This window comes from Scyliorhinus canicula, chromosome 10, assembly GCF_902713615.1.
Source record: "Scyliorhinus canicula chromosome 10, sScyCan1.1, whole genome shotgun sequence".
Classification (NCBI taxonomy): Eukaryota; Metazoa; Chordata; class Chondrichthyes; order Carcharhiniformes; family Scyliorhinidae; genus Scyliorhinus; species Scyliorhinus canicula.
In genome coordinates this window covers 2084098-2099038 of record NC_052155.1, presented here as the reverse complement: position 1 = coordinate 2099038, position 14941 = coordinate 2084098, and the positions used below count along the sequence as shown (strand labels likewise).

Genomic DNA, 14941 nt, shown 5'->3' with positions numbered 1-14941 from the left:
TGGTATGGTCTATCTCCATGTTGGTATGGTCTATCTGGACTGTACGCAGAGCAATACTTACCGATTTTTGAAGATGCTCCATAGAAAGCATCCTATCTGGCTGCATCGCAGCCTGTTATGGCAACTGCGCGGCCCAAGATCGTGAGAAACTACAGAGAGTCGTGAACACAGCCCAGTCCGTCACACGAACCTGCCTCTCATCTGCGGACCCTGTCTACACCTCCCGCTGCCTGGGGAAGGCGGGCAGCATAATCAAAGACCCCTCCCACCTAGGTTATTCTCTCTTCCAACCTTCCATTGGGCAGACAAAAGTCTGAGAACACGCACTAATAGGTTCAAAAACAGCTTCTTACCAGACTCCTGAATGACCCTCTTATGGACTGAACTGATCTCTTCACACATCTTCCCTACTGAGCAGTCCTACTCTCCGTATGCTTCACCCGATGTCCATGTATTTACATTGTGTATATATGTTTGTCCTATGTTTTTCATACTCAAAAAAAAATTAGAGTACCCAATTCATTTTTTCCAATTATGGGGCAATCCGCCTACTCTGCACATCTTTGGGTTGTGGGGGTGAAACCCACGCAAACATGGGGAGAATGTGCAAACTCCACACAGACAGTGACCCAGGGCCGGGATCGAACCTGGGACCTCGATGCCGTGAGGCAGCAGTGCTAACCACTGCGCCACCGTGCTGTCCCATGTTTTTCATGTACAGAATGATCTGTCTGGACTGTACGCAGAACAATACTTTTCACTGCACCATGGTACACATGACAATAAATCTAAATCAATATCAAATCCGCATCACTTGTCCAAAACATTAAGTCTGTGACCACGCCCATCTTGTACCCTAAGCAAATGAGAAATGTTTCTTTGTCTACCTTATCTGAAGGTGTCATAATCGCGTGCACCTTGTATAGCATTATAAGGAATGTAAAACTACAAAGAAGCATTGATACATGAAGTGAATGGGTGAAATGGGGGGGCGGGGGGGACGGACGCTCCAGGTACACAAAACATTAACAAGTCGTGAACAGCAACAGACGATAATGAGAAAGGCGAATGGAATGCTGCCACATTTATAGAAAGGACAATACAACAGGGTCAAAGTTAAGCTGCAGCTATACACCGTTACAGAGAAGCATACATAGAAAATAAGAGGCCATTCGGCCCTTCGAGCCTGCTCCGCCAGTCATTATGATTATGGCTGATCATCAAGTTCAATACTCTGATCCCGCCTTCCCCCCCCATATCCCTTGATCCCTTTAGCTCCAAGAGCGATATCGAATTGCTTCTTGAAATTACACAACGTGTTGGCCTCAACTACTTTCTGTGAGAGTGAATTCCACAGATTCACCACCTCCTCACCTCAGTCCTAAAAGGTTTACCCCATATCCTCAAACTATGTCCCCTAGTTCTGGGCTCCCCCACCATCAGGAACATTCTTTCTGAATCTACCCTGTCTAATCCTGCTAGAATTTTATAAGTTTCTCTCTCACTCTTCTAAACTCCAATGAATATAACCCTAACCGATTTAGTCTCTCCTCATAAACAGTCCCACCATCCCAGGAATCAGCCTGGTAAAGACACCAAAGCTGCACACAATACTCCGGCTGTGGCCTCACCAATGCCCTATACAATCGCAGTAAAACATCTCTATCCCTATACTCAAACCCCCTCGCTATGAAGGCCAACATACCATTTGCCTTCTTTACTGCCTGCTGTACCTGCGCACTTACTTTCAGCGACTGATGCACAAGGACACCAAGGTCTCGCTGAGTATCCACATCTCTCAATTTACACCCATTCCAATAATTTCCTATTTATAGGAATGCCTTCCTATTTTTGCTGCCGAAGTGGATAATCTCACATTTACCCACATTATACTGCATCTACCATGCATGTGCCCACTCACTCAGCCTGTCCAAATCCCACTGAAGCATCTCTGCTTTACCTGGACTCCAAGGATTAAATTGCAAAGGTACACAAATGAATGTTGAGAGAGAGAGAGCGAGAGAGAGAGAAAATGTAGTTCCATAAGACATAGCACTTGGGCCAAAGCCAGACCTTTGCACAAATGAAATTAAAAAACACCTCTGCTGTCAAAGGGTGGTATAAGTCTGAAACTCTACCAGAAAAGGGGGTTAATGCAAGATCCATTGTTTTTTTAATCTGAGATTTATGGATCTATGTTAACTAAAGGTACTGTACGGCAATGTGAGTATTTGAAGCTGGGGCAGAGATCAGTCACAATGGTATTGGACAGGTTTACAGGAATAAATGGTCCCCATCTATTCCAATGATCAATCCCACACAAACACAGCCATACAGGGCTCCAAGGACAAATGGGGAAATTTAGATTACCCGACAGTGCCGGCAGAGGTATTATGGGCTGAATGGCATCTTGTCTGCTGGGAAATTCTACTTGTACGTGCCAACTAGGGAATGCGATTGTAAAGCTAGCTCCTCTGCCGTCGGGTAAATCTGGCAGAGACAGAAGCCGAGACTCATCGTCCCCTCCATTTTTGGAGGGTCTGGATCTGGGCAGAAACTGGGGTAGGATTCCTGCTGCCCCTTCTTGTGGATATGGAGCCCAGGGGCAGTCAGAAAAATGACCAGACTCCAGGCACAAGGTGCAAAGAGCTTTATAGATGAAAACGACAGCATTGGTCATCTTATTAAAACAGACCTCCATTGAAAAGGATATGTCACACGGTAATAATATAATTGTCACAACTTCCAAATTATTTTCGAGTTTGATTGATAAAAAGCAGAGTGTGTGTCAGTCCCAGGCCTGGTGTCCCACACAATTGGTTCCGAGTCTGGAGGTGGATGGAACCTCACCGCCTGTAAGCTCCAAAAGCCACAAAGCTGAACAGAATGGTGATGCCAACAAGCGAGATGGTGGCGGGCGCGGTGAAGAACTGCCGGTAGTTTATCTGGTAATACCACAGCACCGAAAGCATGAGGAAGAAGACAGGCAGCATGAGGCCGCCAATGTTGAGGGTGGTGTCGGTGTGCTCAGCTGCGTGACTCCCCGCAGGGGACTGAGGAGTGGCATTCTGTGAGATGTGGCAATGAACGACACAGTTGTTAACGATGTGAAGCGAAGACAGGGTCCGTGTGTCATCTCCTAGTAGCTGCCCCTGGTAGATCAGCCGGATCTGGTGCTCCTGATTGGGGAAGTGGGTCCTGAGGGACAGGGGGGAGGGGAAGAGAGAAACAAATGAACAAGCAGGGAAAGATAATCAGTGAGGCCGAGATGCAGCACCAACTGCAACAACCTCAGCCTTCTCCCACCCACCAATAATCAATCAACAGACAAATTGTGTTCCACCTGTACCGAAGATTCCAACTTGCCCTTGGTTTTCCCAAAGCAGCACATTGTCCATTGCTTTCCCACCCACTGACATTCTAAACCGGGACACTGACTGTTAGGTCATCATTTCTGGGATCAATACAGAACACAAGCCAGTCTTCACTGGAAATTTGGAGAGATGGGTGACACAGTGGTTAGCACTGCTGCTTCACAGCGCCAGGGACCCGGGTTCGATTCCCGGCTTGGGTCACTGTCTGTGCGGAGTCTGCATGTTCTCCCCGTGTGTGCGTGGGTTTCCTCCGGGTGCTCCGGTTTCCTCCCACAAGTCCCGAAAGACATGGTCGGGGCGGATAAAGGGGCCATCTTGGATGGGCCAGGTACAGGGTGAAATTAACGGGGGTTGGGCCGAAAGAGGAGGATGGGCATCGGTCGATATTGATCCCGGACTTGGCCACACACCAGTTGATTATGGGAGGAGATTTTAATTGCGTTCCAGAGCCGAGGGTGGATAGGTCGAGTTCCAGGTTAATGGGTAGGATACAATGGCAAAGGTAGGTGGGTTTATGGAAAAGATGGGTACGGTGGATCCGTGGAGCTTCAAGAACTCAGGGGAAAGGGAGTATTCTTTTCTTTCCTCATGTTTACAGGGTGTATTCCAGAATTGGCTTTTTTTGTGGTGAGCGGGAGTTTTTTTTAATAGAATTCACAGTGCAGAAGGAGGCCATTCGGCCCATCGAGTCTGCACCAGCTCTTGGAAAGAGCACCCTACCCAAGGTCAACACCTCCACCCTATCCCCATAACCCAGTACCCCCACCCAACACTAAGGGCAATTTTGGACACTAAGTGCAATTTATCACGGCCAATCCACCCAACCTGCACATCTTTGGACTGTGGGAGGAAACCGGAGCACCCGGAGGAAACCCACGCACACACGGGGAGGACGTGCAGACTCCGCACAGACAGTGACCCAAGCCGGAATCGAACCTGGGACCCTGGAGCTGTGAAGCTATTGTGCTATCCACAATGCTACCGTGCTGCCACGGTAGGAGGGAGGGGGCAGATTATGCGGGGATAATAATCTCAGACCATACGCCCCATTGGCTGGAGATTCGGTTTAGATCGGGACGGAAGCAGAGGTCGGGGTGAAGTCTCGATTCGGGGTTGTTGGCAGATAGAGGATTTTGTGTGGGCTGTGATTAAAGATTATATGGAATTGAACCAAAATGGGGAGGTGCCGGTGGCCACATTTTGGGAAACGCTACAAGAGGTGGTTCGAGGGGAGATTCTCTTGTTGAAGGTATATGAGGATAAGGAAAGGATGGAGGAATATGAACAGCTAATGAACAAGATAGTGGAGGTAGATAGGGGGTACTCGAGGGTGCCCACTACGGAGGGATTAGCGAGGAGGAAAAATTACAGGGGCAATTTGATAGGCTGACAATGGGGAGGGCAGTGGGCCAACTGCGTAGGGCAAGAGGGAAGCAGTACGAATACGGGGAGAAAAGGAGCCGAATGTTACCGCATCAACTATGGAGGCAGACCACGGAAATATTGAAGATACGAACTGGGGCAGGGGATGTGGTGTCAGAGCCAGGAAAGATAAATGAGGCGTTTAGGGATTATAAGGAACTGTACAGGACGGGCCCGGGGTTTAAGAGCAGGACTTGGGAAGGTTATTAGATGAACTGTTGTTTCCACAGCTGGAGGAAGAGAAGAGGCAGGTGCCAGAGGAGCCCCTGGGACTGAGGGAGGTGCTGGACAGTATAAGGGGTATGAAGTTGGGGAAGGGTCCGGGGCCCGATGGCTATCCGGCGGAATTATATGAGGTGTTCGCGACGGACCTGGCACCACATTTCTTGGGGGCGTTTAATGAGGCGTTGGAGAAGAGGGAGCTGCCGGCGACGATGACGCAGGCAACGATCACATTAATACCAACAAAGGGGAAGACCCGTTGGAATGTGGATCGTATAGGCCCATATCGCTGTCAAATACAACGTGAAAGTGGTGGCTAAGTTATTGGCGGGAAGGATGGAAGGTTTTGTCCCGGGGGTGGTTTTGCAGGACCAGACAGGTTTGATAAAGGGCAGACAGCTCTCTAGTAATAGGAGGAGGTTGTTAAATGTAGTTATGACCCCGTCGGGAGCTCAGGTACCGGAGGTAGTGGTGCCCATGGACACAGAGAAGGCATTCGACTGGGTGGAGTGGCGATACCTGTTTGAGGTCCTGGGAAGGTTCGGGTTTGGGACGCAGTTTGTGGCATGGGTGCACCTGTTGCATGTGGCACTGAGGGTGAGGACCAATGACATGGGTTCTCGGAACTTTGAATTACACAGGGAAACATGGCAAAGATGCCCGTTGTCGCCGCTGCTGTTTGCACTGGCTATTGAGCCTCTGGCAATGGCTCTAAGGGGGTTGGCAGAGTGGCGAGGGATTACCAGGGGACAGAGAGAGCATCGGGAACCAAAGAGAAAATGCCGGAACATCTTTGACAAGCTTTGACAAAGGATCATCTGGACTTGAAACGTTAGCTCTTTTCTCTCCCTACAGATGCTGCCAGACTTGCTGAGATTTTCCAGCATTTTCCCTTTCGTTTCAGATTCCAGCATCCGCAGTAATTTGCTTTTATAGAGGGAGCATCGGGTATCGCTCTATGCTGACGGCCTACTGTTGTATGTTTATACGGTCAATGGAAGAGCCCTGGGGAAAATTGATGTACAGAGAGATCTGGGAGTTCCGGTCCATTGTACCCTGAAGGTGGCAATGCAGGTTGATAGAGTGGTCAAGAAGGCATACACCATGCTTGCCTTCATCGGACGGGGTATTGAGTACAAGAGTCGGCAGGTCATGTTACAGTTGTATAAGATTTTGGTTAGGCCACATTTGGAATACTGCGTGCAGTTCTGGTCACCACATTACCAGAAGGATGTGGATGCTTTGGAGAGGGTGCAGAGGAGGTTCACCAGGATGTTGCCTGGTATGGAGGGTGCTAGCTATGAAGAAAGGTTGAGTAGATTAGGATTGTTTTCGTTGGAAAGACGGAGGTTGAGGGGGGACCTGATTGAGGTCTACAAAATTATGAGAGGTATGGACAGGGTGGATAGCAACAAGCTTTTTCCAAGAGTGGGGGTGTCAATTACAAGGGGTCACGAGTTTAAGGTGAGAGGGGGAAAGTTTAAGGGAGATGTGCGTGGAAAGTTTTTTTACGCAGAGGGTGGTGGGTGCCTGGAACGCTTTACCAGCGGAGGTGGTAGAGGCGGGCATGATAGCATCATTTAAGAAGCATCGAGACAGGTATATGAATGGGCAGGAACAGAGGGAAGTAGATCCTTGGAAAATAGGAGACAGGTTTAGATAAAGGATCTGGATTGGCGCAGGCTGGGAGGGCCGAAGGGCCTGTTCCTGGGCTGTAATTTTCTTTGTTTCAGACCCGCTGGACACTCCTGATCTGTATGCCGACGGCCTTCTTTCGGAAACTAGACACAATTATTTCGGACTTAGTATGGGCGGGGAAAGACCCAAGGGTTAAGAGGACCCTATTATAGAGGCAGAGGCAGCAGGGAGGGCTAGCGTTGCCGATCCTGCTTCAATGCTATTGGGCAGCGAACGTGGAAAAGGTGAGGCGGTGGTGGGAAGTAGAGGGGGTAGAATCAGTTAGGATGGAGGATGAATCCTGTAAGGGGTCCAGCTTAAGGGCTATGGTAACAGCAACATTGCTAATGGCGCCGAGCAGATACTCAGAGTGCCCGGAGGAGCAGTCCACGGTGAAGATCTGGATCCAGCTGAGGAAGCATTTTAGGATAGAGGGGATGTCGGTGTTAACGCTGTTGTGTGAAAATCACGGTTTTGAGCCGGGGGTGATAGACGGTGTGTCTAGTAAGTGGAGAGAAGTGTGGCTGGTTAAGGTGAGGGATTTGTATGTGGAAGAGGGGTTGCCAGTATAGAGGAACTGAAGGAGAGGTTAGACCACCCGAGAGGAAGTGAGTGGAGGTACCTGCAGGTAAGGGACTTCGTGCAGAGCGTTTGGAAGGAGTTCCCAGGTTGCCGAGGTACACCCTGCTGGAGCGACTGCTACTTCCGGATGTGGAAGGGGAGGGCAGAATTGGAGACATATACGGGTGGCTGGGTGAGCAATGCCACTGGGAGAAGCAGCCTGGGTGGGTGAGCAATGCCCCCGGGGGTAGCAGCAGCCTGGGTGGGGGAGCAATGCCACCGGGGGGTAGCAGCTGGGTGGGGGAGCAATGCCACCGGGGGTAGCGGCCTGGGTGGGTGGGTGAGCAATGCCACCGGGGGTAGCAGCCTGGGTGGGTGGGGGAGCAATGCCACCGGGGGTAGCAGCTGGGTGGGTGAGCAATGCCCCCAGGGGTAGCAGCCTGGGTGGGTGAGCAATGCCACTGGGGGTAGCAGCCTGGGTGGGGGAGCAATGCCCCGGGGGTAGCAACTGGGTGGGTGAGCAATGCCACTGGGGGTAGCAGCCTGGGTGGGTGGGTGAGCAATGCCCCCGGGGGTAGCAGCCTGGGTGGGGGAGAAATGCCACCGGGGGTAGCAGCCTGGGTGGGTGGGTGAGCAATGCCACCGGGGGTAGCAGCTGGGTGGGTGAGCAATGCCCCCAGGGGTAGCAGCCTGGGTGGGTGAGCAATGCCCCCAGGGGTAGCAGCTGGGTGGGTGGGGGAGCAATGCCACTGGGGGTAGCAGCCTGGGTGGGTGAGCAATGCCACTGGGGGCTAGCAGCCTGGGTGGGTGGGTGAGCAATGCCCCCGGGGTAGCAGCCTGGGTGGGTGAGCAATGCCCCCGGGCGTAGCAGCTGGGTGGATGAGCAATGCCCCCGGGGGTAGCGCCTGGGTGGGTGAGCAATGCCCACGGGGGTAGCAGCCTGGGTGGGTGGGTGAGCAATGCCCACGGGGGTAGCAGCCTGGGTGGGTGAGCAATGCCACCGGGGGTAGCAGCCTGGGTGGGTGAGCAATGCCCCCGGGGGCAGCAGCTGGGTGGGTGAGCAATGCCCCCAGGGGTAGCAGCCTGGGTGGGTGAGCAATGCCACCGGGGGTAGCAGCCTGGGTGGGTGAGCAATGCCCCCGGGGGCAGCAGCTGGGTGGGTGAGCAATGCCCCCGGGGGTAGCAGCCTGGGTGGGGGGGGGCTTATATGACTTTTTTTGGAAAAGATTAAATACGAGTTAAGGGGTTCCGCGGAGGGTTTTGAGGTGATGTGGGGGATGCTCGTGACTGTGTTTGAGGGGTTGATCGTCGGGGAGGTGGAAAAAGGGTGAAATTTGTACAAGCTGTACAGCTGTTTGTTGGGAAGCTTGTTTCCAAATTGTTTATGTGTTGAAACTTTTCATATATCTTTGTAATAAAATCTATTTTAAAAATAGAGAGGAAGCCTGACAGACACGAGTAATATTATAAATTCCTAACTCCATGAAGCTGTGTGCCATAGAATCAAAACACTGTTGAGTGAGCTTTTACCTCTTTATATGTCCAATTGTGTCTTCTGGTCGAACGTGAGCTATTCTCTCACTGTCATTCAAAAACTTTAGCCTCAGCAACATGGAGCTGTTCTCAGCACAGTCACTGTCAGCAGGTTGGTCACTTGAGGACAGAGTCTCGAGTTCTTCCCTAACACTTGCAGAGGTCACTCGCTGACGTAACTCTATTGTGTCAAGTGGTGAGGTGTCCAAATCAGACACATTATCTGTAACCAACCTCTCTGCTCCTTTCTCTGCAGGCGTCTCATGTTTGGCTTGAAACTCTTCCTCTACCTCATACCCCTCCTCCTTCTTTTCCGCCTCTTCACTCTGCTGCTCCTTCCCCACCTCCTCGCTCTTTCTCACTGGCTCCTCGCTCTGCTTTTCCCTCTCCTCGTTCCCACCTTGTTCTTCCTTCTCGTCCTCGCTCTGTTCTTCCTTCTCGTCCTCGCTCTGTTCTTCCTTCTCGTCCTCGCTCAGTTCTTCCTTCTCGTCCTCGCTCAGTTCTGTCTCCTCTGCTTTGCATTCCACCTCTTTTGTGTTGGCCCTTGTATCTCCTTGATCTGGTGAGCGGTTGGTGGGAGAGGTGCAGGATGGAACCTGCTGGTCTGAGGTGCGTACAGAGGTATCTTCAGCGGGTCGCAGCTCCTGGTCGCCTCGGTCTACAGTGCGAGTGGAGGCCCATGCCAACACCAACACCAACACCATGAAGACCAGGCCGAAGAGTACAGTCACCTCATCACCAACTCCTTCGATTACAGCCATGACACAGACCACCAATTGCCACAATCATTCAACCAGGAAACTGAAAGAATCAGAAAAAAAAATGATGAGCAACAAGACACTGGAACATGGCTTCAAAAACATAATTGAGTAGGAAATCTGGTGAATTAACACAAGTATCCTCCAGAGAAGCAAACTTGCCACCCCCGAGTTCAGAATCTGTTATTAAGAACAGAAAGAGTATTTGGACAAATAATGATCTGGTCAGGAAAAAACAGCTTGAATCAGTCAAAGGGAAGTCATGTCAAACAAAGTAAGTTAAATTATTACAAAGTACCATGAAATCCCATAATATTCATAAACATCTGAATTAGACCATCCATCAATCGCCTATAATCAAGGGAATACAAAGCTAGTCTGTGCAACCTATCTACATAATTTATCCTGATTCAACTTTGGTGAGGCCACAGCTGGAGCACTGTGTGCAGTTCTGGTCGCCACATTATAGGAAGGATGTGATTGTACTGGAGAGGGTGCGGAGGAGATTCACCAGGATGTTGCCTGGGATGGAACATTGAAGTTATGAAGAGAGGCTGGATAGGCTGGGGTTGTTTTCATTGGAGCAGAGAAGACTGAGGGGTGACCTGATCGAGGTGGACAAGATTATGAGGGGCATGGACAGGGTGGATAGGGAGCAGCTGTTCCCCTTAGTTGAAGGGTCAGTTACGAAGGGAAACGAGTTCAAGGTGAGGCGCAGGTGGTTTAGGGGGATTTAAGGAAAAACCTTTTTACCCAGAGGGTGGTGACAGTCTGGAATGCACTGCCTGCGAGGGTGGTAGAGGCGGGTTGCCTCACATCCTTTAAAAAGTACCTGGATAGGGCAGCACTGTGGCGCAGTGGTTAGCACTGCTGCCTCACACCGCCGAGGTCCCAGGTTCGATCCCGGCTCTGGGTCACTGTCCATGTGGAGTTTGCACATTCTCTCCGTGTCTGCGTGGGTTTCACCCCCACAACCCAAAGATGTGCAGGGGCTAAATTGCCCCTTAATTGGAAAAAATGAATTGGGTACTCTAAATTTTTTTAAAAAGGAGAAAAAAAAGTACCTGGATGAGCACTTGGCACGTCATGGCATTCAAGGCTATGGGCCAAGTGCTGGTAAATGGGATTAGGTAGGCAGGTCAGGTGTTTCTCGTGTATCGGTGCAGATTCTCTCCCTCCCAAAAAACTGAGGTTGGGGGACTATTGAAATCTGAGATTGCTGGATCTCTGTGGGTAAGGGTTACATTACCAAGGCAGATGAGCGAAGGTGATCAACAAAAAGGTGGTTGAATGATGAACACACGGTAGCACAGTGGTTAACACTGTTGCTTCACAGCGCCAGAGTCCCAGGTTTGATTTCCTGTCTGTGCGGAGTCTGCATGTTCCCCCTGTGTGTGTGTGGGTTTCCTCTGGGTGCTCCGATTTCCTCCCACAGTCCCGAAAGACGTGCTGTTCGGTGAATTGGACATTCTGAATTCTCCCTCATGTAAGGTATATTTGTGCACCCGAACAGGCACCGGAATGTGACGACTAGGGGATTGTCACAGTAACTTCATTGCAGTGTTAATGTAAACCTACTTGTGACAATAATAAAGATTATTATTATTATAACCCAAACGTCACCAAATACCGTTCCAAAGATCACTGAACTAGGCCCCCAAATTATGTTAGAACCCCCTGGGCCAGTGGGCGCTCAATTCCAGCCCCACTTGACTCAGAGTCACAACGCAGTTGGAATTAAGAATTAATTCTTTAAAAATACCCAAAGTCTTTGGCTGTCCAATAACTACAGTCTCATGGTTTGTAAATTTAATCATAGTTAATTTTTATTAATAACACTAACTGTAATTAAATATGCAGCAAATACAAATGGTTAACTACTACCTAATTGCTAACCTCCCATCTTTAACTCACTCCCACCATCTATCTATAACAGACAGACAAACAAACACAGAGGGGAAAAGAGGGCTGTAAAAATAATGATGCAGATGGTTGTCCAACGACACTTTTCTTCAGGCCAGAGGTTTGTACTTTCAGTCTGTAATGGTTTTCACTGTAGATTCATCCAGGTTACCTGTAGGTTCAAGAATACAGCAGCCATGCAGCATTTCTGGAGAGACTCACAGCTTCTTCTCTGAGCATCCAGGCCCCGACTGTTAACCTAAGCCTACCTGTGACACTAATAAAGATTAACAGGCTCAAGGGTTGAATGACCACCTCCTGATCAAGGTGGACATGTGAGACGATGGTATGAACGATCAGTGCAAAGGGCACACTATGCTATCAGGGATCGTGGGGGACGCACCAACATCAGACCCATACAAAAGACAAATAGCTGTGAAATGTTGAATTCCTCTATATCTATACCCAGTGAAAGGGTCCTTCCTGTTAATTCCTTCATTTCCCATTTCTTTATTTTTCCTGTTTTCATTTTGATCTATGGGTGGCCATGCTACTTTAAGTTGAGCAGGGGAATTGAGGAGCTCAGAAGTTACAAAAGAGAACACTGTGCTATCTTTCAGGCAGCTGAACTCAGAATTATTGGCACCCGATAGATCAGTGGGACTCGGTTCGATGGGTTGGCTGGTGGCCAATCAATTGGACAAAAGGCTGTATTCGGCCCAGTAACAGGCGGTGATTGGATCCTACCCCAGTGGGAGGATTTTTGGAGAAGCAAGGAATGGCCAGTTGGTTCCTGGATGCTCAAGAGAAAAGGACCTTCGCTCTCTCTCTCTCTCCCTCCAGAAAAACTGCATAGCTGTACAAAGACCTGAATTAATCTACAGTGAAAATCATTACTGATTGAAAGCAGAAACCGTCCGTGTGGAGTTTGCACATTCTCGCCGTGTCTGTGTGGGTCTCACCCCCCCCCCCCCAACCCAAAGATGTGCAGGTTAAGTGGATTGGCCACGCTAAATTGCCCCTTAATGGGAAAAAAAGATAATAGTTCACCTGTTGTATTTACTGCATATTTAATAATGGTTATTAATGAAAGTAATTGTGTTTTAATTCACAAACCTGGTGACTGCGTATTGGGCAACTTAAGGACCAAAGACTGCGCACTCGCCCAGGGTGTCGTAACTCCAGAAATTTAGAATAACAAACTTGTACCATTGCTGTAGGTTCTTGTTGATTGCCGTCGGTTTCATTGAAGCTCTGCACTTGTGGTTAACTGTGAAGACTCTGGAACAAAGAAGGCAATTCAGTCAGGAACCAGAGCTGAACAGTGGCACGATTTACATCCTGACACCAACTGACAGCTTAAAGTCCAGGCTTCGGAAGAAAAGATCAGGAGCAGATAAGATGCATGAAGATGCAGAAGAAAATAAGAGAGGGAATTGCAGGAACACTTGCACAAATCACCCAGAGCTCAGTGGATACTGGAGAGGAGCCAGGGGACAGCAGAGATGTCGATGTTACTCTCGCAGGATGTTGCCTGGTCTCCAGGGTGTTGGCTATGAGAGATTGAATAAACTAGGATTGCTTTCACTGGGAAGACGGAGGCTGAGGGGAGACCTGAGAGAGGTTTACAAAATTCTGAGAGACACAGACAGGGTGGATAGTCAGAGGCTTTTTACAAGGGCGGAAGTGTCAATTACACAGGGGCACAGGTTCAAAGTGAGAGGGGGAATGCTTAAGGGCGATGTGCGGGGTAAGTTTTTCACACAATAGGTGGGTGTCTGGAACACACTGCCAGAGGACGTGGTGGAAGCAGCCACATTAGCAACATTTAATAGGCATCTGGATGGGTCCATGAATAGGGAGGAAATAGAGGGATACGACTCTCGGGTGCTCCGGTTTCCTCCCACAGTCCAAAGATCATAAATCATAGAATTTACAGTGCAGAAGGAGGCCATTCGGCCCATCGAGTCTGCACCGGCTCCTGGAAAGAGCACCCTACCCAAGGTTAACACATTCACCCTATCCCCACAACCCAGTAACCCCACCCAACACTAAGGGCAATTTTGGACACTAAGTGCAATTTATCATGGCCAATCCACATAACCTGCACATCTTTGGACTGTGGGAGGAACCCGGAGCACCCGGAGGAAACCCACGCACACACGGGGAGAATGTGCAGACTCCGCACAGACAGTGACCCAAGCCGGAATTGAACCTGGGACCCTGGAGCTGTGAAGCGATTGTGCTATCCACAATGCTACCGTGCTGGGCAGGTTAGCTGGATTGGTCAAGCTAAATTGCCCTTAGTGTCCAAAAGGTTAGGTGGGGTTACTGGGTTAGGGAGATAGGGTTGAGGCCTAGGCTTGAGTAGGGCCGGTGCGGTCTCGATGGGCCGAATGTAAAATCCAAAAAGCAATCTGGTTTTATGAAGAGTGGTGCTGCGAAGGTGTGGGAGAAAGGCAGTGGCACTTGGTCAGATTTCAGGAAGGTCCTGTTTACTTCTGGAAGGCCTGGAATTGAAAATAAAAAGCAGGAACCCATGGAAGCATTTTCCGCTGAGCACAGTTGGTTGGTTGAGGAGCCAGTGGGAGATGATATATATTGTGACCAGTCTGAGAGAATATTACCACTGGGGTCACACAGGGGGTCTTCCTAAATTACAGTTCGTCCCCACTTCAAGTTGTGATTGTGTTCCTGAAAATTGTGACTTTAAGTGAAGCAACTTGAAGTGAATGATCGGTTCAATGATAAAACCAGTTAGATCCATTCAGACATTACTGGCATTAAAAAAACAATGTACAATTTGAAATACTGTACCGCACTGTGCATCCCTAACTGATATAACTCCCAAAACATCACTAAATGGAAGAAATACAAATTAGTTTTTAAAATTACAGTACAGTGCCCCCTCAGTAAGCTGTACTTTTTAAACCAGGCGCCATCTCATGGCACAAGTTGGACGGTGCCTTGACCACGAGATGGAGTTCAGGATGTGGTGCGATTTCCGAAAGAACGGGAAGATGATAGGGGAGAGAACCGAGCTCTGGAGCAGGCGGAAGAGGGACTGAGGACCGGGGGGGGGGGGGGGGGGGGGGGGGGGGGGAGTAGTATTGCATCAGAACTTCAGAAATAGGAACAGGAGGAGGCCATCCAGCCTTGATACTCCACCATTTACTAAAATCGTGGCTGATTTAACACTCGCTCAGTCCCGTTTCCTGCCTCATCTCCAACCTCCTTTTCCCCCACTGATTAAAAACCTACCGATCTCAGCCTTGAACCTGTTCAAGGACTCGGCCTCCATAGTTTCCTGGGATAAAGAATTCCAAAGATTCACCACTCTTTGAGAGAAGGAACTCTTCCTCAAATCCATCTTAAATGAGTTCCCTCTAATTCTGTGACTCTACCCTCGTGGCAACACTCTCGCACGAGTGGAAACATCCTTCCAACATTTACCCTCTCTAACCCTGAAGACTCTTATGTTTGAATCCTGTC

At 49.5% G+C, this 14941-nt stretch overlaps 1 protein-coding gene across 2 annotated transcripts; it reads right to left on the bottom strand.

The window, feature by feature from the left end:
- Positions 1-2635: 2635 nt before the first annotated feature.
- On the bottom strand, positions 2636-12730 carry LOC119972179 (transmembrane and ubiquitin-like domain-containing protein 1). 2 transcript variants are annotated; one of them, XM_038808504.1, is made up of 3 exons: positions 12566-12730; positions 8787-9590; positions 2636-3198 (listed from the first exon to the last, which is right to left on the bottom strand). In XM_038808504.1, the coding sequence occupies exons 2-3, from the start codon at positions 9548-9550 to the stop codon at positions 2847-2849; spliced, it is 1116 nt and encodes a 371-aa protein (XP_038664432.1). In that variant the 5' UTR covers positions 9551-9590; positions 12566-12730; the 3' UTR covers positions 2636-2846. The 2 variants fall into 2 exon arrangements, with proteins under 2 accessions (XP_038664432.1, XP_038664431.1); XM_038808503.1 differs by having other exon boundaries at positions 12659-12730.
- Between the last annotated feature and the right edge of the window lie 2211 nt (positions 12731-14941).